At 34.6% G+C, this 26373-nt stretch overlaps 2 protein-coding genes and 1 long non-coding RNA gene across 8 annotated transcripts in view; 1 reads left to right on the forward strand and 2 right to left on the reverse strand.

Moving 5' to 3' along the window:
- MACROD2 (mono-ADP ribosylhydrolase 2) overlaps nucleotides 1-26373 on the reverse strand; it is a 2249967-nt gene that overhangs the window by 1794860 nt on the left and 428734 nt on the right. The gene's annotated exons all lie outside the window — the stretch shown is intronic.
- Nucleotides 1773-13341, reverse strand: LOC143646080 (uncharacterized). The gene is made up of 4 exons (XR_013157267.1): nucleotides 12705-13341; nucleotides 4281-4446; nucleotides 3500-3531; nucleotides 1773-2289 (listed from the first exon to the last, which is right to left on the reverse strand). It is a non-coding gene; the product is annotated as an uncharacterized LOC143646080 (long non-coding RNA).
- Nucleotides 12927-24990, forward strand: FLRT3 (fibronectin leucine rich transmembrane protein 3). Of its 4 annotated transcripts, XM_077115100.1 has the most exons (4): nucleotides 12927-13177; nucleotides 19860-20010; nucleotides 21074-21833; nucleotides 22813-24990. In XM_077115100.1, the coding sequence occupies exon 4, from the start codon at nucleotides 22865-22867 to the stop codon at nucleotides 24815-24817; it is 1953 nt and encodes a 650-aa protein (XP_076971215.1). In that variant the 5' UTR covers nucleotides 12927-13177; nucleotides 19860-20010; nucleotides 21074-21833; nucleotides 22813-22864; the 3' UTR covers nucleotides 24818-24990. The 4 variants fall into 4 exon arrangements, with proteins under 4 accessions (XP_076971215.1, XP_076971212.1, XP_076971219.1 ...); XM_077115097.1 differs by lacking the exon at nucleotides 19860-20010; XM_077115104.1 differs by lacking the exon at nucleotides 19860-20010 and having other exon boundaries at nucleotides 21074-21273.

The raw sequence follows: 26373 nt of genomic DNA on the forward strand, positions 1-26373 counted from the left end.
TAGTGAATGAACTTGGAGAATTTCAGTTAAGAACACAAACCATCAGGAGATAGAAATAGGGTAGATATTGGGTAATTGAAGCTGAAGGGATTCAGATCATACAACAATACTGATTGCAAAAATTCAGAAATGGATAGCACAATACTACGTAACTATAATACAATAATGTTAGTATACTGAATGTCACTGAATGTGAGAATGATAGAGGGAGGAGGGCTGGGGGTACAAATGAAATCAGAAGGAAAGATAGACAATAAAGACTGAGATGATATAATCTAGGAATGCCTAGAGTGTACAACGATAGTGACTAAATGTACAAATTAAAAAATGTTTTTACATGAGAAATAACAAATGAATGTCAGCATTGCAGGGTGTTGAAAATAGATGCCAATTGATATTTTAAAACTTTAACTATGTGTGAGACTAGAGTAAAAAAAGTTTATTTGGTATAAAATTTATATTTTGACTAGTGCATCTCCTAGTATAACTTATATGAACAGTTTAACTGAACACCATAAGTACATGGAAACTTGAATAGGGCATCAGATTTTGTAGATTTGTCCAGAGTGATGCCCCAATAAATCCCAGAGGAATTTGAACAGTGAATAAAATATTTTTGAAAGTCCTCTTGTGGGAATGGTGAGAAAGAGGGAAAATTCAATTTCCCCATTTGCAGAAGGCTTGATATTCTCGCAAGCAGTGAGGGCAACAAAAATCAATAGGCTCAACCCTCAATCCTGGGGTTTATTCATATGAAAATTATACCCACAAAGGATAGGCTAAGCCTACTTAAAATTAGGACTGGGAGTCATCCTTAGAGAACCTCTTTTGTTGTTCAGATGTGGCCTTTCTCTCAACCAACATAGCAAGCAAACTTACTGCCCTCCCCCTTTCTATGTGGGACATGACTCCCAGGGGTGTAAACCTCCCTGGCAATGTGGAACAGAAATCTTAGAATGAGCTGGGACTCAGCATCAAGGGATTGGGAAAACCTTCTCGACTGAAAGGGAGAAGAGAGAAATGAGACAAAATAAAGTGTTAGTGACTGAGAGATTTCAAATAGAGTCGAGAGGTTATCCTCTCAAGGTTATTCTTATGCATTATATAAATTACCCCTTTTTAGTTTAAAGCATATTATTAGAGAGGCTATAGGGAAGTGTCTGATACTGTAGAGCTGTGTCCAGTAGCCATGTTTCTTTAAAATGATTGTGCAACAATATAGCTTTCACAAAGTGACTGACTGATTGTGAAAACCTTGTTATGATGCTTCTTTTATCTACGGTATGGACAAAGGAGTAAAAAATGTGGATCAAAAATAAATAAATAATAGGGGGAACATATGTTAATAAATTAGGTAGAGGGAAATACTAGTGATCAATGAGAGGAACAGGTAAGGGGTATTGTATGTATGAGTTTTTTCTTTTTTATCCATATTTCTTTTTCTGGAGTGATACAAATGTTCTAAAAAATGATCATGGTGATGAACATACAACTATGTGATGATATTGTGAGCCATTGATTTCACACCAAGTATGGATAGTTCATACACTAAGAATGTTCATGTTGTATGTTGACTGGTTTTATTAATAAAATTTAAAAAAAAATCAATACCTTTAGATAAATAAGACAATCAGAGGTTTTTATTGATGAGTGAAGCAACTTGTTTGCTTATTTGTTTATTAATGAAGAGTATTTTTCATAAAGAAGTCAAAGGAAGGAATGAGTTTCAGAAGGGCTAAATGCAAATAGAAATGTATATTAGGATTCTGGCACATTATTTGGCAGATGACAAATCATAAACTGATATAATGTCTGAACATTTTATTTCATTTACTTTGTGATATAAATTACAGTGGAACCCTCAGTACCATAGTATTTTTATCCCATGTTCTAAGACCTGTATATTTGTTTTTGTTTGATATTTTGGATGACTCCATTGCCTCCACTGACATTGCAACATTAGAATGGATGTTAATCTAGATCCAAACAGAAACCTCTGAAAGCCACCCCTAATGGGCATGCGAGTCATCTGGCTGTAACATGTGGCCTCACACACTCATCTCTCTTTAATAATCATAGCTTTATTAGGTCATTCTGGTTCTCTTAGCAAGTGTCAATTTTCATCTTCCTAAAGCAGATGGTTTCCTTGCCATATAAAGCAGATACTTAAATCAAGGGGCTGTATTCCTGATTGCAGAACAAAGAATGATTTGGGAATCTCAGGGACTCCCCCATAAACTTAAAACTCAGAGCTTTTTGGAAAGCCTAAACTGTCTTCTCTGGAAGGACCTAAGAAGGAAATGATCAGAGTCAGGTCATATTTCATAATACCCCAAACTACTAACACATCTCCATATTTGTGTACTATTACAATCAGATTTGAATATCTTAGCTGTTAGCTTTCCACCATTCTTTCTACACTATCACTATTATTGCAATACTAGTCTCATTACATTGATATTATGACTACAAGTATAGGTGAGGGGAACATGCATCGTGAATGTTCTTAGAAAACTTTGTCTGTCTGTCTTGCCTGCACTTAACTTACCACAGTCACCAGTAAAGAGTCTAAAATCTACCTAATAGGGTTCTTCCTCAAATTAACTTGCTGTTGCTATCTCAGTAGCACTGATTTTCAACTTATTCTCTTCTTAAAAAATTCCTCTCTTTAGCTACTATCAGTCTGGTTTCAAATCTGGTTTTGTAGCCAAGAGTACATTGGTTAAATGTTTGCTGACCTTCTCTTTCTCACAGACTAAGAACAGGATTCCCTGTCTTTTCTTTGGGATTGTCCAAGAGTGTGTATCTAGCTGTCATGAGATGCTTTGTGCCTACCCATAATCTATGTGTGAGTGGATAAAGCAAATTTAGAAAGTTGGTTATAAAGTCTTTGGAGAGCAGAAAATGAGTCAAAGTGATCTTTCCATCCAATAAATGTTTATTGAAAAGCTGACAGAGGAAAGACACAGGACAAACTAAAACTAGGCATCAAATCCAAAGGGCCTTTTTAGAATGCCTGTTCTGTTTTTTCAACTTTTTTGTTTTTAAAAAGTAGGGGATTATTTAGACAACTTAACTACCACCCCCCACCCCTGTTCCTCCTAACCAGCTAATTCAGAGACTTAGGTGGAAGTAAAATCAATTTAAACAAAGTCAAGTGGATATTAGTGAGTTGGGTAAAGTGCATTAAAAATTGTAACCCTTACAAACCTGAATAGATCTACTTCTCTCAGAACTATACATATCACCCATAAAAGTAGTGACACAAAAAATACAATCTTCAGAGTGCCAAAAACAAGTTCCTAGATTGGCACCTGCTACGAAATTATTAGATATCAGCTGTATTAGAATGAAGATGGCAATATCCTTTCCTTAGCTCAGGGCTCTTTCTCAAGCAGAACCAGATAATGTAGCAGCAAAGAAGCCAAGAGAAAAGAGAGTTTCAAAACACCATTGGTGGGCAGGGCACGTTGGCTTGGTGGGCAAAGTTCTCACCTACCATGATGGAGACCCAGGTTCTATTCCAGGCGCCTGCCCATGTAAAAAAGAAAAAAAAAACAAAAAACAAAACACAATTGGTAGAATGTGAGTTACATAGGCAATCTAAATGGAAAAAAAAAAACAAAACTTACACTCATGTATTGTGCAGAGTTTACACTTTTGCTATTAATCTGGGTCCTGATTAAGTTAAAATATTTATTTTTACCCAAGTGGGTTTAAGGTTTTTACCATTTATAACAAAGTTCAATTATTAAAAAGTTTTTAATTATTAAAAAAGGCAAGCCTGACTTTCATATAGGAATAGTTATCTTTCCTTTCTAAAGTTATTTCCTACCTGCTATCACAACACTAAATAATGAACAGTCTGTTATTCTTATAGAGGAACCATCCTCAAATTAAAATAGTCAAGAAAGCAGGATGTAAATATGATTTTAAAGTTCCTTTAAATTTTTACAATTACTTACTGATTATTATAATTCATTTTTACTTCCCATCAGAAAGTTACTTCTATTCTATCAGAAAGCTACTTCTACTGTTACAAAGCTCTATACTTAAAGTGCATAAGATGCAACATAATTTTCTCCAATTTCTTTCAAATATGAGATAGAAAGATATGCTTGCAGGAAATAAATAACAGTGACAACAGCCACACTGATAATCATGCTAATTTTACTTAATTATGGTAAATAAGATGGGGATAAACTGTTAGCTAAAATTTTACTGCATTTAAAATTCTAAAGTAAAACTCAAGCAAATTTTTTTAAAAACGCAAACCTTACTTTCAGAAAAAGTTTAGATCTTCAAAAACCACTGTGAATCCAAGGATTTTTGGTATAAACCCTCTTTTATTAATATTTTACTTGTCCTTTCCTCCCCTTCAGCCAGGCTACAAGCTTTGCTCTTTGTCAATAAAAGATGATCTGATAAGCATATTTCTGACTTACCCTGGGGAAGAAGAAGAGGGTACATTTACACTTAAGCACTTAAGAGTGACAAGACTTTTCTATGGGCTACTGAAGAAAACAAAGAGGAGGCTGTATCAGGAAGCAACTCAAAATGGTTCCTTATTGCTTCTATGTAAACATGAGAATTAAACAGCTAGCCAAGAACTCCACAGCTTTCTCCCAAATGAAAAGCAACTTTTAAAAGTGACTTTTTTTATTACTTTTCAATTAGACCCCCACATATTTTTTAACAATTTATTAAATAAGAATAAAACCTCATTAAAATATAAACACATTTTGACAGTATTTGTGCATGTTTAATAAAATGTCCAGTCTGGATCTGAAATTTTAAATACATATATGAAACCCAACAAAGTATTTTTGAATTTGTAATTGCAACAAACACAGAAAAAATTAACTAATAGAATTATGAAACATTGAAATTTCCCAAAATTAAAGGTTAATCACACAGAGAATGAAGAAAGCCAGGCAGAGGGGACTGTCAACATAGGCCAACCAGTGTATAACACATTTGTCATGAATCATGCTCAGAAAATTTAAGTTTATATTTCACAAAAAAATTCACAAAAGTTAACATGACTTAATTTTTAACTTATTTTTATTTGGAAAGTTGGCATTGTAAAACATTTACTTAATCCAAATGTAATAAATTAAAGATACTTTATCTGTTTAAAAAAAAACTGCAAGTAATTCATACCGGTTCACAGGGGAAACAAAATGCTAATTTGATAAATTTGTTTCCTTGGTCAGTACCAATGACAGGCAGCTTCCACAGTCATTTATAAGCACATATAATAGAAACAGCCTTTGATTTGAATTTAAACATGCTCCTTTCTATATTAAACACCTTTATCTGGCTAAATAATCTGGACTATAGAGAAATAGCAATCCCTAAAAGAGATCAGCTAAACATAGAAGCAAAACCTGACAATTTCTGGAAATCTTTCTCTGAAAATCTATGTGTGCACCTAAAATTAGCACCTAAATCCCAGAAGTATTGAAACACTCCCAGCTTGGGTTGGGATTAACTGTAGTAATGAACTCTAGTAAATATACATCTCAATAATCAGACAGATATTGATTTGGTCATGTTAACTGTTTGCCATTCCTACAAAATTGTTTTATACTACCTAATGCCAAGAATAAGGAATTTATCCTTTGATTCATTTATTAAATCTCAGAATGAAACTTAGATACTGATATCTCAAGGTCTGAGCATATGAAGACAGTAAGCAGAAGCATTTCTCAAATTATTTCACTCACAAAGATAAACTGTTAAACGCACAGCTCAATATGACATGAGTGGATTGTCTCTTTTGAACTGATCCAAGTCCCACCCATCAATTCAAAAATAAAGAGCAATATTCCACAGGTATTAACTCTGCCTGGATTTAGCAATTAACTCTTATATACACTTTATATAACAAAATGAGGTGAGTTTCCTATCTTTAATTTCACAGATGAGGAAACTGAGGCTCAAAAAGATAAATTATTTTCCCAGGGCTACACAGAAAATATAAAAGGGGGGATTTATATATTGCATTTTGTTCAAGTCTCTGCTCTTTCTAAGATCACTTTTTTGCTTTTTAAAACAAACAGAGGATGAAAGGATATTTGGGGACGGGAAGGGGTCAATGGAACAGTGTATACCAGCTACAGTTGTACAGAGCAATATCTGCATGGCCATACATGGAGGCCCTGAAGAGGACAGAAAAGAGGGGTCAGCAGGCTTCCAGCTGTGCTCAGTGGCCTCACCCTTTTGGTTGAGCACTAACCAACCATTTGGTTGGGTACTAATGTCTTTTCTTTCCTCTGAGGTTAAGGAGGTACTCGGATTATGTTTTAATTTTTTGTTATTTTGTATTTCATGTTTCATCCAATCATTAAAGTCTAACTTCAGTATTAGGGAAAAGCAGGATATAACCAGAGGGTAGGCAGATAGGCAGATGGTTAGGCAGGAAAATAACTACTCTGATTTTGCTTTGATTTTTGTTTCAAGTCATATAATGAATAGATCTCACTCCAATGCGGCATGTTTTGGAAATATACTTAAAAGGGATATGTGATTATTTATAGCTACATTTAAAGCATTGACTAATAAAAGGCAAGTATCATATGAGAAGAATGGTCTAATATAGTATTTTTAAAACCTTTTAATATTCTAAGGCATTCATGAACTGCTAAAACCTAATTATTTCTCTAATATCTTTTGGAACTGTCAGAAAGATGTGGTACAGTTTCTAACTGATGCATTAAGCATCTGGCCTGACAAAATTACAGATAATTGAATGTGCACTCTCTCTATATTTTATGAACATCTATGTGAAATATGATTTAGCAGTCATGTGCTCTGACATGTGTTGCTAAGTGTTGACAAAATAAACTGTGCTAGATTTGAGAAGGTCAACAAATAGAAAATATTTTAAAATTCTTTTGGCAACTTATACAGAAACTCTGGTAAAGAAAAGAAAGAAGGAAGGGAGGGAGGGAGGGAAGAAAAGGAAAGGGAAAGAGGAAGGGAGGGAGGGAGGAAGGAAGGAAGGGAGGGAGGGAGGAAGGAAGGAAGGGAGGGAGGGAGGAAGGAAGGAAGGAAGGGAGGGAGGGAGGGAGGGAGGGAGGAAGGGGAGGGAAGGAGGGAGAGAGAGAGAGAGAGAGAGAGAGAGAGAAGAGAAAGAAAGAAAAAAGCAGCTTCACTTCTATAAATTGATAAAAGTGAAGCTGCTATTTCCCTTTCTTTCTTTCCAAGTATCTGTCCAAGTTTCATCATGCCAAATCCTCAGAAAATGAGTTAATCCCCAGCATCCGTTCCCTGATTTTCAAACCAACAGTACCTGAATTTCCTTCAATACATCTCCCTTCCCCCATTTTTTGTAATGTGTTTAAGTAGAGTTGGCTCCAACCAGACTTCCTACAGTGTGTTTAAGCTTGCTAGCATATCCCACCCACCTGTAATCAGTTCAGGAATAAGAATGTGATCAAGTTTAAAACCAGTGAGGAAGAGTGAATCCAAGGGCTTGTGCAGGAGCATCTGGAAGAGACCTTTTTTCTCTTAACACTGAGTTATAGGAAATGTGAGGCACTGCACATGGGGAACACCTGGAGCTGCCAATGGTCCACTGTATAAACATACAAAAGAACTAAAGGATATAATGAAAATGAAAGATGAACACAAAGAGAATATTAATAGAGTGATGGAAATTATGGAAAGTAAACAAGCAGAGCTAAAGATGAGTAAAGAAATTAAAAATTCCCTAGAGGAGCTCAACAGCAGATTGAAGCTGTCAGAAGAAAAAAATCTGTGAACTTGAAGATAACACAATTGAAATATCCTAGTCTCAGAAGCAGAAGGAAGAAAAAATGGGAAAAAGTTAACAAAGACTGAGGGAACCTGTGGTACATGAGCAAGCCTTATAAGTACAGTGGGGAGTTCCAGAAGAAGAAAGAGAAAGGGATAAAGAGAATATTCTAAGAAACAATGGCTGAAAACTTCCCAAATTTAATAAAAGACATGAATATACACATTCAAGACAAGTAACAAACACCAAACAGGATAAAGTTAAAAAGACACACACTGTGGTATATTATATGCAAACTGTCACATGACGAAAAATAGAGAATTCTGAAAACTGCAGGAGAGAAGCAACATGTCACATACAAGGAAGCCTCAATAAATGTTAGTGCCAATTACTTATCAGAAATCATAGAGGCAAGAAGGGAGTGGAAGGACATATTTAAAGTACTGAAAGCCAAAAAACAAACAAATAAACAAACAAACAAAACCCCTGCCAATTAAAAACAAAAAGAAACTGCCAACCAAAAATTCCAGATACAGCAAAACTGTCTTTCAAAAATGAGGAAGAGATTAAAACATTCACAGATAAACAAAAACTGAGGGAGTTCATCGTCACTAGACTGGGTCTACAAGAAGAGATGCTAAAGACAGTTCTACAGGTTGAAAAGAATGGACAACAGATCATAGATGGAAATTCCATGAAGAAATAAAGATCTCCTGCAAGGTAATCATGTGTGTAAAAGTAAATGTCAGTACAATTGTACTTTTCATTTTTTTAACTCCCCTTTTTACTTCCTATGGGATCTAAAAGACAAATACATATAATGTAATGATATATCAGTGGTTTTGGACTCATAATGTATAAACATGCAACTGAAGACAGAACTACATAGAGGTAGAGGGGTGGAGGGGTATAGGAACAAAGTTGTTATTAAAGCAAACAAGGAGTTACAGATTTAATATGTTCAATTTGAGCCCCCTGGTAACTAAAAAGAAAATATCAGAGAATATGCAAACTCACAGAGATGGAAATTAGAGTACAGGTTACTCTGGCAGGAGCCAAGGGGAATGGAGAATTGATGCAAAATGAGTATAGGTTTCTTTTTGGGGAGATGGGAAAGTTTTAGTGCTAGAAAGTGGTGAAATTTCCGCAACACAGTGAATGTGATTAATCTCACTGAATGGTGTTTGGGTATGATTGAGATGGGGAAGTTTTATGTTATATACATATTCCCATAATAGAAAAAAAAAAGACAACTAAATAGATAATGACAACCAAATCAATACATGATACTGGACAGAATCTAACAAAAGAGGAAAGAAGGCTCAAAAGAACATTATTGAGACATGTAATAAACATGGAATATATAAACTGCAAGCTTAATATCAATGTTAAATTTCTTGAACTGGATAACTTCACTTAAAGTGGATACATAAGTGAATATCCACGTTCTTGGGAAATGCACATGAAAGTATTAAGTGCATGATGTATGCAACCTACACTCAAGTGTTCAGAAAACAGATAAAGATAGATAGATAGATAGATAGATAGATACATAGATAGATAGATAGATGATAGATAGATAGATGATAGATAGATGGATAGAATGACATTGCAAATGTAACAAAATTTTAAGATTGGTGGATTGGTGGATCTAAATATCTGGGGTAGAGATATGTTAGAGTTGTCAGTATAAGATTTGTATTATTTTTGTAACTTTCCTATAAGTTTGAAAGTATTTCAAAACAAACAGTTTAAAATTAAAAAAAAATTCTAGTATTAAACTTCAGAACATATTAATTATGATGTTTTGGAGATCATGTCCAAACCATCTTTTTTTACAAGGGTGCTCAATGACTATGTGTACAATGAATGAAAAGATAGATGAGGTAGCTTAAGTATAGACGAGGAAGACCTGAATTAAATTATTCAATGCAGTAACTTTGTATTGTAGTCATTTTCAGCTGGGAGATGGTTATACTAAAAGAGTATTTTTGGAGGGCATGAGCACACAAGAAAATGACAGAGCCCAGTAAATCTGTTTTCAAAGACAATCTCTCCTGTTCTCCACTGGGGAACATCTCATCCTCTCACAAAATAGAAAAGCACAGTCTTTTCTCATTTGCTCCTGTTTTTTTTTCACAGGGGCAGGCACCAGGAATTGAACCCGGGTCTCCAGCAAGGCAAGCAAGAATTCTGCTAATGAGCCACTGTCACACCACCCAAAATCACAGTCTTTTCATGTGACAAGTTTAGATGGTCTTAGAGTTTTAAAAATGGGATATGCTATTCGAGTTTGTTTCTAAGCCAGTTTACAATTTGAAATGCATTCTCTCATGTACAATGTTATTTCACAGGCTAGCACATAAAAACAACAAAAACTTTAAAAAATACATAAAACAAAAACACCTTTTACCCCAAAATATCACCTTTCACCCCTAAGACTCTGCTAAGTGCTGAGTCTTGGGAGCATAAGGCTATGAAACATATGAGAACAACAGAAGAAACAAAAAGAATCAACAAGAAAATCTCCCATTATCCCCACCCCCACTCCCATCTCATTCCCTGGCTACAGGACTACCTCAAATGGAAAATTTGCAAGGTGGTAAAAATTTATCATTGGCCCTCTCCTAACTCCCTTTGTCTATTCTTCTCCCACTTCTTAATGTCCTTTATTCCCAGGTCTTTGGATCCCCTTATCTTAATAATGGCAGCTATAATTCATTGGATATTTACTATGAGTCAGGCACTGAGCTAATTCAGAGAAAGTAATTAGTATACAATTATGTGGCAAAGCCAAGATGGAGCTCAAGTCTGCTTTACTCTAAAGTCCATGCTCTTAAACCCTAAACTATATACATTCCCCACTCTGAGATGAGTCTTTCCTATTGTAAGAATCCAGCTCCTCCCTTCCTATCACAGACTGAAAATTGCCTGCCTCTCTTTCTCTCCAATAAGGACAGCCATCTCCTTATTGTAGCTAATCTCCCTAAGGTGACAACGCATGGTAATTCTTAACCTTTCCAGAGGTGACTGCATTTTCAAAAGGGACACACATTATTGTAAGTTCACCTCCAACTTACAGAATCTCAGGCAGTTAATAAGAGTAGGAAGTGAAAAAAAAAATGGACACAGCAAAAGAGTGTATATTTTCAGATAGGGTGGGAGAGTCGGGAGACGGCAGGGCTCTCTTAAGAGTTTGCCTCCAAGGTCAGTACCTCTAATATAGATAATACTTTTTGCAATTTCTTGCCCTCTTCTATTTTATTCCACGGCTTAAGAGAAATAAAAGAAAGCAACAATACATAATTGGTATGCAATAAATTACTACCTTTATTTGCCATGTGATGAAACCAAAGTCCAGGGCAGGCAATAGGAAATCATATAACAAACAGCAGGCAACCTGGGGAATGGAAACCTCAGAACTTCTAACTCCCAGGCCAGTATACTTTTTTTAGGAACCTAAGGTCCAAATTACCCATTTACTTTTATTTTCTGTATAAGATCTTCCTGAATGAAGATAACAAGTAAATATGAATATAAACCCACAAGAATTTGGCCAGCAAAAATTTCCCTTTTAAATATGACCAACACTCACCAGAAATGGCTTCTAGAAAGATCAATTTTATTAAATCATTTAATCCATGTATTTGTTTTCCAGTAACAGATAAGAATCCATCCTTTACTAAGAGATTATCTATTATCCCTGCCCTTCCTCCATAATATTCAACAGCTGCATCTTGGTTTAACTTGTGCTACCTAACAGTTCTAAGAAACAGTTATTCAGTAGACATTAGAATTTAAAAACTCCCGGATTTGATGGGTCTGTCCTCTGGGGCCAGCACAAGTGCAACCATAGGACAATAGGGGTCAATACACCTCTTATCAAGGGTTCACCTTCTACTTTGATATCACCCATTCTTGTAGGGGAACTCAGAAGATTAAAATGTTATCAAAAAAGCATATAAACAGATAAACTAAATGAAGGTAATGAAGAGACCATAATCAAATACTTCTGGGAAAAAGACAATTATCTTGCCTCGTTCAGAAACAAACATCCAGAGAAACTTCTAAAAAGGACAAAGGGGAATGTTGTGAAACTCTAAGAATAAAACAAAGATATTAGTTTAAGGGAATTGCCCTCCTGGTAAACATAAAAGCAAAATATTTTCTCTGTTTTTTTCCAGGAACATTAAAAAGTGAAATGCACTTACTTAGAGGAAAACTTATGGGCCCAAAGACATTTTTGACCAAAAAGCAAATTACAATTTGACCAAATTAGGAAAATTATAATTGAAAATAAAAGCCTATCATTCTGTTAGACACAGCAATTAATAATCTCCATGTCTTACGATTGTCCAGTATTTATTCATATACTTAAATTAAAATAAAATAATTCTAATCCAAACAAAACAACACCTGAAAGATTTTTTTTCTTCCTAGGAGATTTAAATCTATTGTTGTATAGAGCAGCAACAACATATCGTAAAGGAAAATAGTCTACTTTTTTCTGAAAATTTTAATTTTTTTATTCTTAAATACAGATAATCTACTATAATATAAAGGAGATAGGCAAATAGTGGAACTATATGAAATATTTTTTTTCATTTCCTAAAACATATAGAACAATGTTTTATTACCTCCAGAAGAAAGGATGGTTTAATACTAATTTTTATCATTTACCATTCCTTTTTCCCTTCTCCTACATGAATCGCTTATTTTGTTGACCTGATTTATACTCACTTGTCGAATCAATATTCACAGCTGGGGACACTGGCCTTCAACTTTCACAATTAGAACATTATTGTAACTAGTCAATAATGGCAATAATCTGATTTTGGTTAACTCCTTTAAAATACAGGTAGCTTAATAAAAGGAACCTGTGTTTTTCTATTGCAGTGCTATAAATATCCGTCTAAAATGCTTATTTTTTTTATAAGCATACCACCACTACCTCCTTGTAGTAAACTTTAGAAAATGTTGAGATTCCAAAGGGCTGCCTACAAACCAAATGGCATCCTAGCTTTGTCAGGCTGAAAGCCTCATTTCGACTTCTCTCACCCCCTCTAGCGTTTGCAAAGCTCATCTGTCCGATTATCCCTTTACCTCACTGAAAAGCGCTTGGCTAAGTCCTGCCCATTTATGACATCACCCCCTTCATCAACCACTGTGAGGTGAAGCTTTAACTTCATACTTGGAGGTGGGCTGTGTGCAGTAAGCTGGAATGCTCTCCGTCGCTCACTCCTCAGTATAGGAGTGATCCGAAGCAGGACAAGCTCATCCTGCAGCTGCTGTTGGCTTTGTGTGGACTGGACGCGGCGCTTGGGAGAGGGGGGAGGGTTATTACTCCAGCTCACAGTCAATGGAATTACAGCTATAGCGGCAGTATATTTGGAATTGCTTTTTCTCGTCTTCCTGGTAAGTGTTTTCCATATTTTTACTTTTGATTGTCCCAGAAAGTTTGCTCGGTTACTTCTCTAGAAAATGTTTTGGTACCATTACGCATCCAAATATGAACATTTGCTCTGTCACCAGTACAAACAAAATATGTGCGTACAAGCAGCAAGGAAAAATCTGACTTTATGTCTAGATGCAAGAAGTTTCTTAAAACCTTTATATATACATATATATATATTCTTTTTAAAATAAATCACTATTTTCTTCTTGACTAGGTAGTGTTTGAAAAGAGCCTTATGGAAAACAGCAAGTTGGAAAGTTAATTGTTAAATATTAAAGAATTCCAGGCAGATTTTTCACAGATAGAAAAGCAAAAGGTCTTGCTAACCTGGGATGTACTGTATGTGTGGTATGATCACCAATTGCTGTTTTAACAACTGTGAAAGAAAATCAATAATCCCTCAGCCCATGAGTACGCAGTACATGAAAAGCATATATCTTGCTCACAGCTAGCCAAGCTACTCCTGGAGACTTATGTGCCTCAGTAAAGGATTAACAGCTACACCTAGATTTTAAAGCTTGCACTGCTATCCTGTCAGAGCTGCTTCTAGCATTTCAGGCTTGCAAATCTAAACTAGTGAATTTAACCAAGAGGATCGGGAAGACTCTTTTCCAAACCATATTCCCTCTCCTGTAGAATGCCAAAATACATCGCTTGGGCCAGTATAGTATGTGACTAGCATAGTAATTGGCAAAGTCTACTTGGAAAAACTAACAAAGCTCAGCCTGGAAGCTAAGCCTGCTATATGCATTGAGTTAGGACGGCAAGGAAAAAAATTAATAAATGAATAGAGACCTTCAAGTGGGATATGCAAAGTATCCATTCACTTTCAGTTTATAATAGAAAAATCTTATATTGGAAGAAACATTTAATATTACATAGTTTTCAAAAAGTAGTTAAATTTATCTTTTCAAACAAAATCTTTCCAGTGATTTACATCTGAAACAAAATGGTTGCATAGAGGTAAAGAGTACAGCAGGCCCATATTTTGTAAATACCTGGAGGGTTGGTTTTTAATTTATTTTATTCTTTAGAAGTAAAAAATATATTCTTGATAGCTGTCTGTTATAGAACCAAATTTTCTAATGGTTTTTACAAGTAATTATTTAAAATGTTCTTAGCAAATCTATCTGATTTAAAATGAACATGTATATTATTTTATTAGCAAGAAATAACATCAATAAAGCCACTGGAGAAGGGCTTCAGTGGTAGCAATGCCTTTCATTCACCCCTAACTGCATAAGAAAATCCTAACAGCATAAACATAAAAATGATTCTGTCTATTTTCAGGTAGAATCACTTATACCTGCCCCAAAGTGACAGATGACTGATACTCATCTGTTTTGAAATGAGTAAAGAAAGAAATCAATCCTTTAAAATTTCCACAATAATATTAATATCACTACTACTAAAAATATTATAATATGCTACATACATACATAACACAAACACACGCATATATTTATTGGCCTGAAATTTTAAAAAACAGGGTTTCAAAAATGTGACTGTATGCATTTAACAAGGAAAATTAAAATTTAATATTTAGAGCACCGCTAAAACACATCAAATACAAGGAAGACCAAGGGTATTAGTGAATGAAAAACACAATGAGTTCATTATGTATTCCTGTATTACTATCAGTTATTGATTGTTTTCATTTCTCTGCACCACTACCCTCCCTTGAAAAATAAATTATAGTTGGGTTTAAACTGCCCAATTAAACACTTCCTAAACATTAACATTTGTAAAATACATAATTGGGCAGCATATAAAGTTTTTACAAAGAGAGAAAAACGTAAGAAAATCTGCCTTAACTGAATGTGACAGAAAAATAGAAAGTATATTTATTTTGCTTTCAAGTGTTAATTAAGCAGCCTCTAATTCTATCAAAACTTTTTCAAAGCTAAATGAAGTGATATGAAATAAATTTGGTTGAAATCTTGTGGCTGCCAGATTTTGTTAGCAAACTATTAATTATCTTTACCCCAGTTTCTTTGCTGGACTATTTGCACAATCAAATAGAAACTCCAATTATGCTCAGCATCTTCTTCCTGTGGACACAAGACCCTAGTGAACATGCAGTTTCTCCAGATGAAAAATACAATTACCAGCTTTAAACATGCACGTGTACTGCAGAGAGATTTGTCCCTGCTTTTCTTGGCCATGCACTCCAAGGCTTCCTTCTCTTTCTAGATTATTTTGAGCAATTCAAAATCCTACAAAGATCGGTAGTGGAGAACTGGCCTTGTCTTAATATTATGTTTCTCTTTTCTTGCTTTCTATTTTTTATATTCCAATGATCATACCAATATTAAAATAAATCTGGTCATATATTAAATAAAATCTGGTCATTTAAAATTATTTGGTTTAGAGTTGCCACTACAGTGGATCCCAACTTTTCCCTCTTCTTTAAGGTGGGTGGGCTATGTAACAAAGAATGTGATTAATGGCAAAATCCAAAGCTAACTTAAAAATTTAGAATAAACTTCTTTAAATATTCTTTATTCAAACCAGGTGATTTAAAAAGCATTATAAATAATTTTTTAAAGTTAAATGAAGATCACTGTAAATGAAGTCAATGAGTAGAAAAAAGATTCAGTAAATTTATCAAAAGCTGAAATTTCTTCCATCCTTTTTCCCTCTTCCCCTTTCCCTCCCACCCCCCACGTTTTGCCCCAGAGCCCTTTACTGTTCTTCTCAACGGGTGGCTTTGTTGTAATTAAACCAGAGAAAAACTGGCCAGCAGCAACCAACATCTGACTTGCGGCTCCTGAAAGCAGCATTCTGGTAGAGTGTACCACCCCCCAGTGGGCAAAAAACTCTATAGTAAATCTCTCAGCAATATTAGTCCTCAAAACTGCATTTTCTTTTCAGAGCATTAAAAGGGATGTTTCTCAGCTCCTTCTAACATTCCACCATTTCACAAATTTATTAAGTCAACAAACTGATTTCTAACAAATGATTAAATATCTTCTGGAAAAATCATTGAAAGTCAAATCCTCTTGTATCAAAACATTTTCTAGTTTCAAAATGCACATCAGCATCACTAAATTAGGTCACCATTACATTAAAAAATAGTTTTGAGATCAATTTCTATATTGTATTGACAAAAACTCCAGAGAAAATAATTTTAAATAGAAAAGAATGATATAGTTTCAGCAATAGCCAGTTTCATTTGTTTTGCATATGCATAATCTCCAAGTTATTCTCCAAATTAACTGTTAGGAATGTATAAACAGCCCTCTCTAGGTGTAAATTTGCCTAAATAAGAGGAGGGAAAAATTGCCCTCAACTGATGATAGCTTTTGCTCTTTATTCTTACACTTTACATGCGCACTAGTTACCTTGGCAACTTTGGAAAGAAAACCCTCAGACTATCTTTAATTAAACACCATTTTTAAACTGTATCACTAGACTGTGGATTGATCATTTTACAGTTGTTGATTTTGTTCTTCATCTGGTTTAAATCAATAATGCCTTATTCTGACATGAAAAACAATCCGTTTATGATTTTAGAAGTTTTCACCAACCAGCACAGTGTGCGGCGCACAGGAGACCCAAGTAAATATTTGTTGAACTAGTTATTTAACTTAAAGCCCATCAGCTAAATTGACAGTGAAATAGAAATTTCAAGTTTACAATAGGAAAATATTTCTGGTTTAACAAAAGTAAGCATAGTTTTCATTGCAATTGCTCAAAAGTCAGCCCAAACATAAAGCATGACTTCCCTTTCTGCAAACCTCTACCTCTCATCTCTACAACTCCCTAAATAAATATCCTGTACATTCTTACAAGTCTTGATTTTCTAATACATTTAATCTGACTTTAATGTCATAAAAGAAAATAGCATTCACCATGATGAAAGATAACATCCCAGTTTGCATTTTTGTTTTAAAGATGCTCACTTTAACTTTACAAACCAAAATAAATGAAGCAGAGTTAAATTGATTTATCACAAACCTATTGGAGGAGAGAACCAGAAATAAGAAAGAAGATGGCAAAAAAATCCTTGCTTTGCAAGTTTTATCCCCTATTCTCCATAAATGAAGCAAAAACCTTCAGGATCAAAAATAGTCGGGATAAAACCACGTATGAAAAGGCACACTTGCTTCTCTGCCTCTCAGCAAACCCTTCAGACTTCATGACTCTCAAGAGGAGAGTTAGAGGTCCTTCTGCTTGCCTGGCATTAAACAAAAGAATTGGAACTTTCCTGAAATCTGATGATCATGGAAAATTTAACTACCAGAGAGGCTGCTTAGATAGCATTTTGCTGTCACTATCAACTAGCCTGATACACTCCAGTTTTTCTGTTTAAACATATATGTGGTTTATTTGTAATACCATTTGGTTTTGCAAAGGCTTAGTATTCACAGGTTAATCATTTTGTTGAGCTTTCTATCAGCAATTTAAGTCTTCATAAATAAATTACTGTCATAAGATTTGAGATTAGGATTGCCTAAACTCCAATTTGCCTAGAAATACTCACAAACTTGGATAGATTTGATTAGGCATCTGCTTTCTTCAACTTCAAGGTTTTACTCAAAATAATGCAACTAATTTGGACTAAAAATTCTACATGCCATTCTATTTTTAGATTTAATATTTCAAAGTTCCCCTTAAGAGATCATTACCCTGAGACAAATCATTAAAAGGAAACAAAAATCTCAAATCGTATACTCTTTTTAAGATTTATGAAAAATGAGCAATGATCAAACAAGTCAAATCAAAATTAGTTTAAATGAAAGGTAGTAAATAAAGGATTTAGGAAGTTAGCACTACTATCATCTAAACTTCATCTTAATCTAAGTGAGATTCTCAAAAATAAATATCTTATCAACTCAAACATTCTGACCTCCAAAATATTGTAGTAGCAGTAAAGGAATCATATAAACATGTAGATTGTCTTAAATTCTTGATTTTACTTAAATACCAGTTTCCCAATTCAGATACTTCTTAAATTGGATTTATTTTCCTAAAATGTCTCAAAATCCTTATTTATTTATATGTTTTCTTAGGTATATCATGTAATAAACTGTAGTTTTTTCACAGACTGATGAGTGCATTATAAATGCAAAAAAAGAGCCACAACTTTAATTTTAAAAAAGAAACTGAATAGAAAGATCTCTATTAAAAATTTGATTCAGCAGTGAAGTGACTATGATTTTCTTCTTCTTGCGACAGTTTTAAGTATTATATATGTAAGTAGTTATTTCATTAAAAAATAATTTTAAAACATTCCGTTAAATAACCAGGGTTCCATTTACGTTTTTTTCCCATTATGGATATTTTCCTAAAAGAAGATCGACCTTTCTTGTTCAGAAATAATGGCCTCTGTTAAGCTCATGCAGACATAAAGGTTCTGAAGTCGATGTTGTGGAAACCTGGCCACAGTGTCCACATTAGTGGGGGTCATTTTTCTTTTCCTCATTCACATTCAACTACAATGTCTTTATGTTCAAGCCAGTTCAGAAAGGGGGAAGTCTAAGCATTGGGGCAGGACTGCTGATTTTTAATGGTCAGATCATTACACGTTTAATATGACCAAAAAAAAAAAGCATATTGCACGAAAGTTTCAAAAATAAAAGGGAAGGAGAAGATATAAAATGCAATCAAACATGAATTGAAGAGTTTTGACCTTAAGGGAGAAGGGGAATGTGAGAGGAGCTATAAACAGAGTCCTCAATTCTGAAACAGTATCCTTCCCAAAGAAAACTTTTGTTCTGATGCAGTTTATGGAGAAGAGAATGACATTTTCCAGAAACTTAATGAGCTTTAAGGCTTTCTATTAATCCCACATTATTACCACTATTGTATTAATGGCAAATGTAAGTCTGCATATCAAACAGCAGAGGAAGCATTTTCACAAATGTAAAACAGGAAACATAAACAAATCAATCTTCCTTTTTTCCCACACCAATTTAGACTTTTTCTTTTTCTGGGTTAAAAATTGTGAAAATACATATTCTTCAAGCCTGATTTGTAGACATATTTACAGTTCAGACACAAGGTAAAAAGTAGTTATATTTTATCTCTAATATCATTACACCTTGGTAACATTGTAGTCTGAATTGGCTTGGGGGAAAATCAACAATTTTTAAATCCCCATTCAGTAGATTCATCAACTCAACTTGAAAGTGTGCCCTGCCTCATGGATATTCCCAGACGATGAGAAATGCCTGACTTATATTGGTAACATTATAAGCAGATTTTCACTTGTTATTTCATAACCTTTTTAAATGAGCTTCTGATGCAGTTCAAAAGTAATTGTTTTCTAATTTTAAATTAAACAAATTACTTTATATTGCTGAATAATTTCCAAAGTTAGAAAATATTTACAGCAGAGACTTTAAAAAGTAACTTTGCCATTATTATTTCAACAACTTGGTTTTCCAGTTTCATACACTGAGAAGACAGTTTTCAAGAAAATATACTTATTAAAATTCAACAATAACAAGGAAAGCCCCAAAGGCATCACAGGAAAAACTCACATTAGACAGTAAATCACTTAAACTTTCCTTTGTGTACACGTTGCAATATTCACTAGAGACTATTTTATCCATCTGCTACTGCTTTTTTTGTTTCAAGTTCTCTAAATAATAACCTAAATGTAACTGCATTATTTTTTTTCTTCTGTTAATGCAGTTAACCTAAGTCTATGACAGTATTGGTATATATTGGCAATCTTAAGGAAACAAATTTTCAAAGAGTACCAGAAACACAAATTCTGGCCTTGTTTAAAGTACATTTCACCAGTTTGAATTTTGGAGCAGATGCTATCCTTGTTGGATGCCAGGTAATTACTGGGGGAGAAGCAAATTGCTACTATCTTAGCTGTGGATTTCAGAGTCAAATATTTCCATGATGCTCATAATGTCCCTATATGTAAAGAAAACGCCTAAGTGGGTGACTCTACATTAACAGATGCTGGTCCTACCTACCACCCACACCCTCCAAAAAGAGTCTTCATGCAATATGATAATGGCCAAAGTGATTATCATTAAAATCACTGATCTCCTTAGTCTTTCAGAAATGAAAAATACACTTATTGGAAATTGGTGTGTTTATGTTTGACTATAGAGAGAAATGTCCATCAAGTTTTAACATGCTTTCTAAATGGTCCTTACAAAGAGGTAGATTGAAATAATGTCCTTTCTATTCCAAATTCAAGTTGTTCAGTTTGCTAAAAGAAAATTAAAGTAGGGTTCTCCTTAAAAACTCATTATGACTTGAAATCCTATGCCACCTTTTGGCCATGAATATCTGAGTGCCTAAATTTCAAGATTACCAATTAGTGCTCAGAAACATTTCTAAGGAGGAAGGTGATGGTGTCCACATTTTGCAACTGGGAAACTTGAGGCCTGCAAGCAGGCCTGAGCACTGAGCAAATCAAAAGAAAGGCTTCCAAAGAAAATGCAACTCTTTAATTACATGATTTGAAAAGCCATGTTCAGTCAAAAATCTTTCTTATTGTTTGTTCACCTATTTGACAAGTATTTGTATTCTTCTTTTAAACATTGTATCATTTCTTACCTAAGATTTAAAGTGAACTTTTAAAGACTGGCCTGAATTTGAAAGCTGCAGGAGGGAACTTCTGTTTTTGCTTCTGTGTTTAATTCAAAGAACCACCGACAATCAGTTAACAATGCAAATTATCTGTTTGATGACAATCCCAACTTGGCTCCTAATTTATTTATATTGCAAAATGAGGAGCATAAAAATAAAGAGGTCAACTCTTTCAACCCCCTACTGTGATGAAAAAATGTATTGCTTAAAGAATTGAAGTTAAATCTCTAAGAAATTTCTCTAGTATGTTAAAGTTCATTATTAATAGTTCATTACAACTTTTACTTTCACAGGAGATGCTCAGACCCAGTATATTTTAAGGAAGAGCCATATAAAGAAATCTAATATGCTTCTTTTTTTTTCATGAAGAATATTTGAATTAAGTTTTCTTTATCTCTTAAAAAAGAATGCCTATTCTTATATAACGTGACTGCATCAGAAATTCTGAGAAAGCAGCAAGAAGCAAAAACTGGAAATAGCTATTTCACAGCAGGTAATCATACCTCAGGATGTAGCTACTGTACAGTTTATTCTTGGATAATCCTGGATGGGAATAAAGGTAGGGGGGAACCAACTGAAAAACCTATTACTATACAGGCCTTAGCATCATGAATGGTTTTCTTCATGAGGATCTGAAGTTACTATCTCTGACCGCATTGCACAGAAGAACCAATAAGAATTTCAAAGAGGGCAATTTCCACTAAGGGAATTAAGCTACACAAAAGGAACCTTCACACAGAAACTCTATCAGAAAGAAAAAAAAAAAAAAAAAACATAGGAAGCCATGTGTCCTACATAGTAACAGGAAGCTGAATTGTTTCTGACCCCCACTTTAATGAGCTTGCCCACCATGCTGAACTGCAGCTGGAATGTTCACTGACAACAGCAAGGCTGATCTGGAGGTGTGTGCGGCATAGGATTACTTGAATAAACAGTGAAGAACATTTCCAAGGACTAAACAAGAATTTATAAGTCCCAGTCCCTCACCAGGAAAATAATAGCTGTGCATTGGATTTTCTCCCACGCAAAATTTACTCAACATCGTTCAATAAGGTAGGAAAAATATTGAAGTATTTTATTTTCATGCCTGAAATTATAAAGGCTAATTAATATCTAAGAATGTAGAAGAGATTATATTACACAATAGATCAGTATAAATCTATAATTCTCTAGCCAGGGGAAATCTGAATCATATTCTGGATTAGAACTGGAAGAATGGATAAATGTATTATGAAAATATGTTATGAGATAAAATATAATGAAATATGTGGATAAAGCCATTAAACCATTCAGTATGAGGCATATAACAAAATAGGAACAGAAGAAAAAATGTTTTAATATGAAATTGAGTATTCTACTTAGATTAGCTGGCTATTTTAGCTATGTAATTCTTTCCCTAAAGTAGATGAAATTTCCTTTTCATTTTCTCTCTATAAATATTTATTTAAAAATGTTTAATATTAATAATGAAAGAAAAAGAAATAGCTTTAACAATCAAAGCAAATTATTGGCCTTATTGGAATCCAGGATCTCAAAGGGTTGTGTAAAATATTCCTGAATAACCAGTAAGAGAATAGATTTTTACTACATGTTTCTACACCAGTATTATCCTTTCCATGGTAAAATGTAGAGGTAAAAATTTGGGTTTGAAGAACAGTAAAATTATTATCTTTACTTATAACAAATCATATTCCCTTGAGTGGCAATTTTTTATAAATATTGAGAACAAATTAAAAATTTGATTAGTTTGGTTAGTGACTGGCTACTATGTCAGGTATAATGAAAATGCTTTAGTGTATTCAACAAAACTTTAAGGATATTAAACATTGCAAAATAAAATGGATTTGGGACATGATTGTTTTTAAGGTAATGAGGTTATATTATTGGATAAATTGTTAGACAGCAGCATACCAAAAGCAAACAAAAATCTACAATATTAAAAATGATTATAGTTGCTTTTAGTTTCATGGCTGTTTTAAATATTGTTTTCAGGATGCTGGCCTGACTGTTTTCTTTTTTCAATCCATTTTAGGGCTCTGACATAACGGAAGCTACCTTGAATAAAGACCTCAACACTGCTGACCATGATCAGCCCAGCCTGGAGCATTTTCCTCATTGGGACTAAAATTGGGCTGTTCCTTCAAGTGGCACCTCTACCAGTTATGGCTAAACCCTGCCCATCCGTGTGTCGCTGTGATGCAGGTTTCATTTACTGCAACGATCGCTTTTTGACATCCATTCCAACAGGAATACCAGAGGATGCTACAACTCTCTACCTTCAGAACAACCAAATAAACAATGCTGGGATTCCTTCAGACTTGAAAAACTTGCTGAAAGTAGAAAGAATATACCTATACCACAACAGTTTAGATGAATTTCCTACCAACCTCCCAAAGTATGTAAGAGAGTTGCATTTGCAAGAAAATAACATAAGGACTATCACTTATGATTCACTTTCAAAAATTCCCTTTCTGGAAGAATTACATTTGGATGATAATTCGGTCTCTGCTGTTAGCATTGAAGAAGGAGCATTTCGAGACAGCAACTATCTCCGACTGCTCTTCCTGTCCCGGAACCACCTTAGCACAATCCCTTGGGGTTTGCCCAGGACTATAGAAGAACTACGCTTGGATGATAATCGCATATCCACTATTTCATCACCATCCCTTCAAGGTCTTACTAGCCTAAAACGCCTAGTTCTAGATGGAAACCTGTTGAACAACCACGGCTTAGGTGACAAAGTTTTCTTTAACCTAGTCAACTTAACCGAACTGTCACTGGTACGGAATTCCCTGACTGCTGCACCAGTAAACCTTCCAGGCACAAATCTGAGGAAGCTTTATCTTCAAGATAACCACATTAATCGGGTGCCTCCACATGCTTTTTCTTATCTAAGGCAGCTGTATCGACTTGATATGTCTAATAATAACCTAAGTAATTTGCCTCAGGGTATCTTTGATGATTTAGACAATATAACACAACTGATTCTTCGCAACAATCCATGGTACTGTGGGTGCAAGATGAAATGGGTACGTGACTGGTTACAATCACTACCTGTAAAGGTCAATGTACGTGGGCTCATGTGCCAAGCCCCAGAAAAAGTCCGGGGGATGGCTATCAAGGACCTCAGTGCGGAACTGTTTGATTGTAAGGACGGTGGGGTCATAAGCAACATCCACATAACCACTGCAATACCCAACACAGTGAATCCTCCTGCTCAAGGACAGTGGCCAGCTCCAGTGACCAAACAACCTGACATTAAGAATCCCAAATTCACCAAGGATCAGCGAACCACAGGGAGTCCAGCAAGAAAAACAATTACAATTACTGTGAAATCGGTCACCTCTGAGACAATTCATATCTCTTGGAAACTTGCTCTGCCCATGACTGCTTTAAGACTCAGCTGGCTCAAACTGGGCCACAGCCCAGCATTTGGATCTATAACAGAAACAATTGTAACAGGAGATCGCAGTGAATATTTGGTCACAGCCCTTGAGCCTGATTCACCCTATCGTGTATGCATGGTTCCCATGGAAACCAGTAATCTCTACCTATTTGATGAAACACCTGTTTGTATTGAGACAGAAACTGCACCTCTTCGAATGTACAACCCTACAACAACCCTCAATCGAGAGCAAGAGAAAGAACCTTACAAAAACCCCAATTTACCTTTGGCGGCCATCATTGGTGGGGCTGTGGCCCTGGTGACCATTGCCCTTCTTGCTTTAGTGTGCTGGTATGTTCATAGGAATGGATCACTCTTCTCAAGGAACTGTGCGTATAGCAAAGGGAGGAGAAGGAAGGACGACTATGCGGAAGCTGGCACTAAGAAAGACAACTCCATCCTGGAAATCAGGGAGACTTCTTTTCAGATGTTACCAATAAGCAATGAACCCATCTCAAAAGAGGAGTTTGTAATACACACCATATTTCCTCCTAATGGAATGAATCTGTACAAAAACAATCACAGTGAAAGCAGTAGTAACCGAAGCTACAGAGACAGTGGTATTCCAGACTCAGACCACTCACACTCATGATGCCGAAGGACCCACAGCAGACAATGTTTTGGTTTTTTAAAACTTAAGGGCGGTGATTGTAGGATCCCTGTTCTACTGCAAACACTGGAAAAAGAGACTGAAAAAAGCAATGTACTGTACATTTGCCATATAATTTATATTTAAGAACTTTTTATTAAAAGTTTCAAATTTCAGGTTACTGCTGCGATTGATGTAGTAGAGGTGCCTGAACACAATTCTATATTTTAGTATTTTTTAGTAATTTGTACTGTATTTTCCTTGCAGATATTGAAGTTACAAACCATTTACTTTTGTGTTCTACTGAGTAAGATGACTTGTTGACTGTGAAAGTGAATTTTCTTGCTGTGTTGAACAATCAGGACTGAGTTCACTTGAGATCCTTGTAGTATAAGCACAGGCCATTTTTCACTTTGGTATTAATAAAATGTAAAGAAAAAAGCTGACTGAATGAGAAAAATTAAATTTCAAAAATAGTTATGAAAGAATGTTCCAACTATTAAATTTGTATTATCCCAATGGTATTCAATAAATCAAAATATGTGAAGTAATGGGCAATATCAAACTTGCTGCTTATCTCCATTTTTGTTCTAGACAAATTAGTTATCCTTAAGAAAGTAAGCATATCTTCTGAACTGTACACATGAGCTGGGATAAAAGGAGTGGAAAGTCTGTTGTTACAGCCATTGTTAACAAAGCTTTGAGAATAAAGGACTTCACACACACAAAAACAATGCAAATGGGCTTCCAAGTTAGGGGAGAAAATGTATACTTAAGAAAAGTTGAAAACGTAGACCTGCATAGTATAATGAACATAAATACCAGAATTGCATTTTGGCTTTACCTATACCATCAAGATTTTTGAAAAGTGAATTCTAAACCCATAATTGATAGTGTTTATGATGTTTTTATCATAAAGGATGTCAAAAAGAAACCTTTTACATATTTAAAAAGTTGTATAACCATAAGCAATTCATCTCTTCAATCCAGAGAAAAGTAGTGCTTTTAAAAAGTGAGAATTTAAAAGAAAAATATTAGAAATCAAATTTAGATCTGGTATATATGAAATGTTTTCACGCTGTACATAAATATTCAATTTACTTTCACAATGATCAAGAATACTGCCCATTACTGTCACAGTTTTCCAGATATTACATAATGAAGTTGTAATGTAACATTTCTTCCTAGCTTCCTACTGAATTGTGAGCTAATACATGTTTAAAAATCACATCACCTTTCTGTTGCCATGATGATTATTATTATTAAACAAAGAAACCAAAGTGCATTCTACGCCCTTTGGCCAGTCTTGTATGTGCCTTGATCCAATGCTACATGTATTCAGCTTTTAAAACTTGACAAATTTTTCATAGTTCCTTAAATATGAAAAATTATTGTCTTATTGCTGAATAAAACTTTTAAAAAGTACAGAATAATTGTGCTTGCTTTTTCGTGATTATGTTACTATCATTAGAGTAGCAAATTGCCCAGCAGATTAGTCCTAAGCACTCCATGTATTTTTCTAGGCTTAACTATAAAAATTGGCTACAAATAAAAAACAA

The sequence above is a fragment of the Tamandua tetradactyla genome, chromosome 1, assembly GCF_023851605.1.
Source record: "Tamandua tetradactyla isolate mTamTet1 chromosome 1, mTamTet1.pri, whole genome shotgun sequence".
NCBI classification, from domain to species: domain Eukaryota; kingdom Metazoa; phylum Chordata; class Mammalia; order Pilosa; family Myrmecophagidae; genus Tamandua; species Tamandua tetradactyla.

Bases quoted from the DNA above. Each gene is read 5' to 3' on its own strand.
- FLRT3 (XM_077115100.1), top strand. From the start codon at position 22,865: ATGATCAGCCCAGCCTGGAGCATTTTCCTCATTGGGACTAAAATTGGG.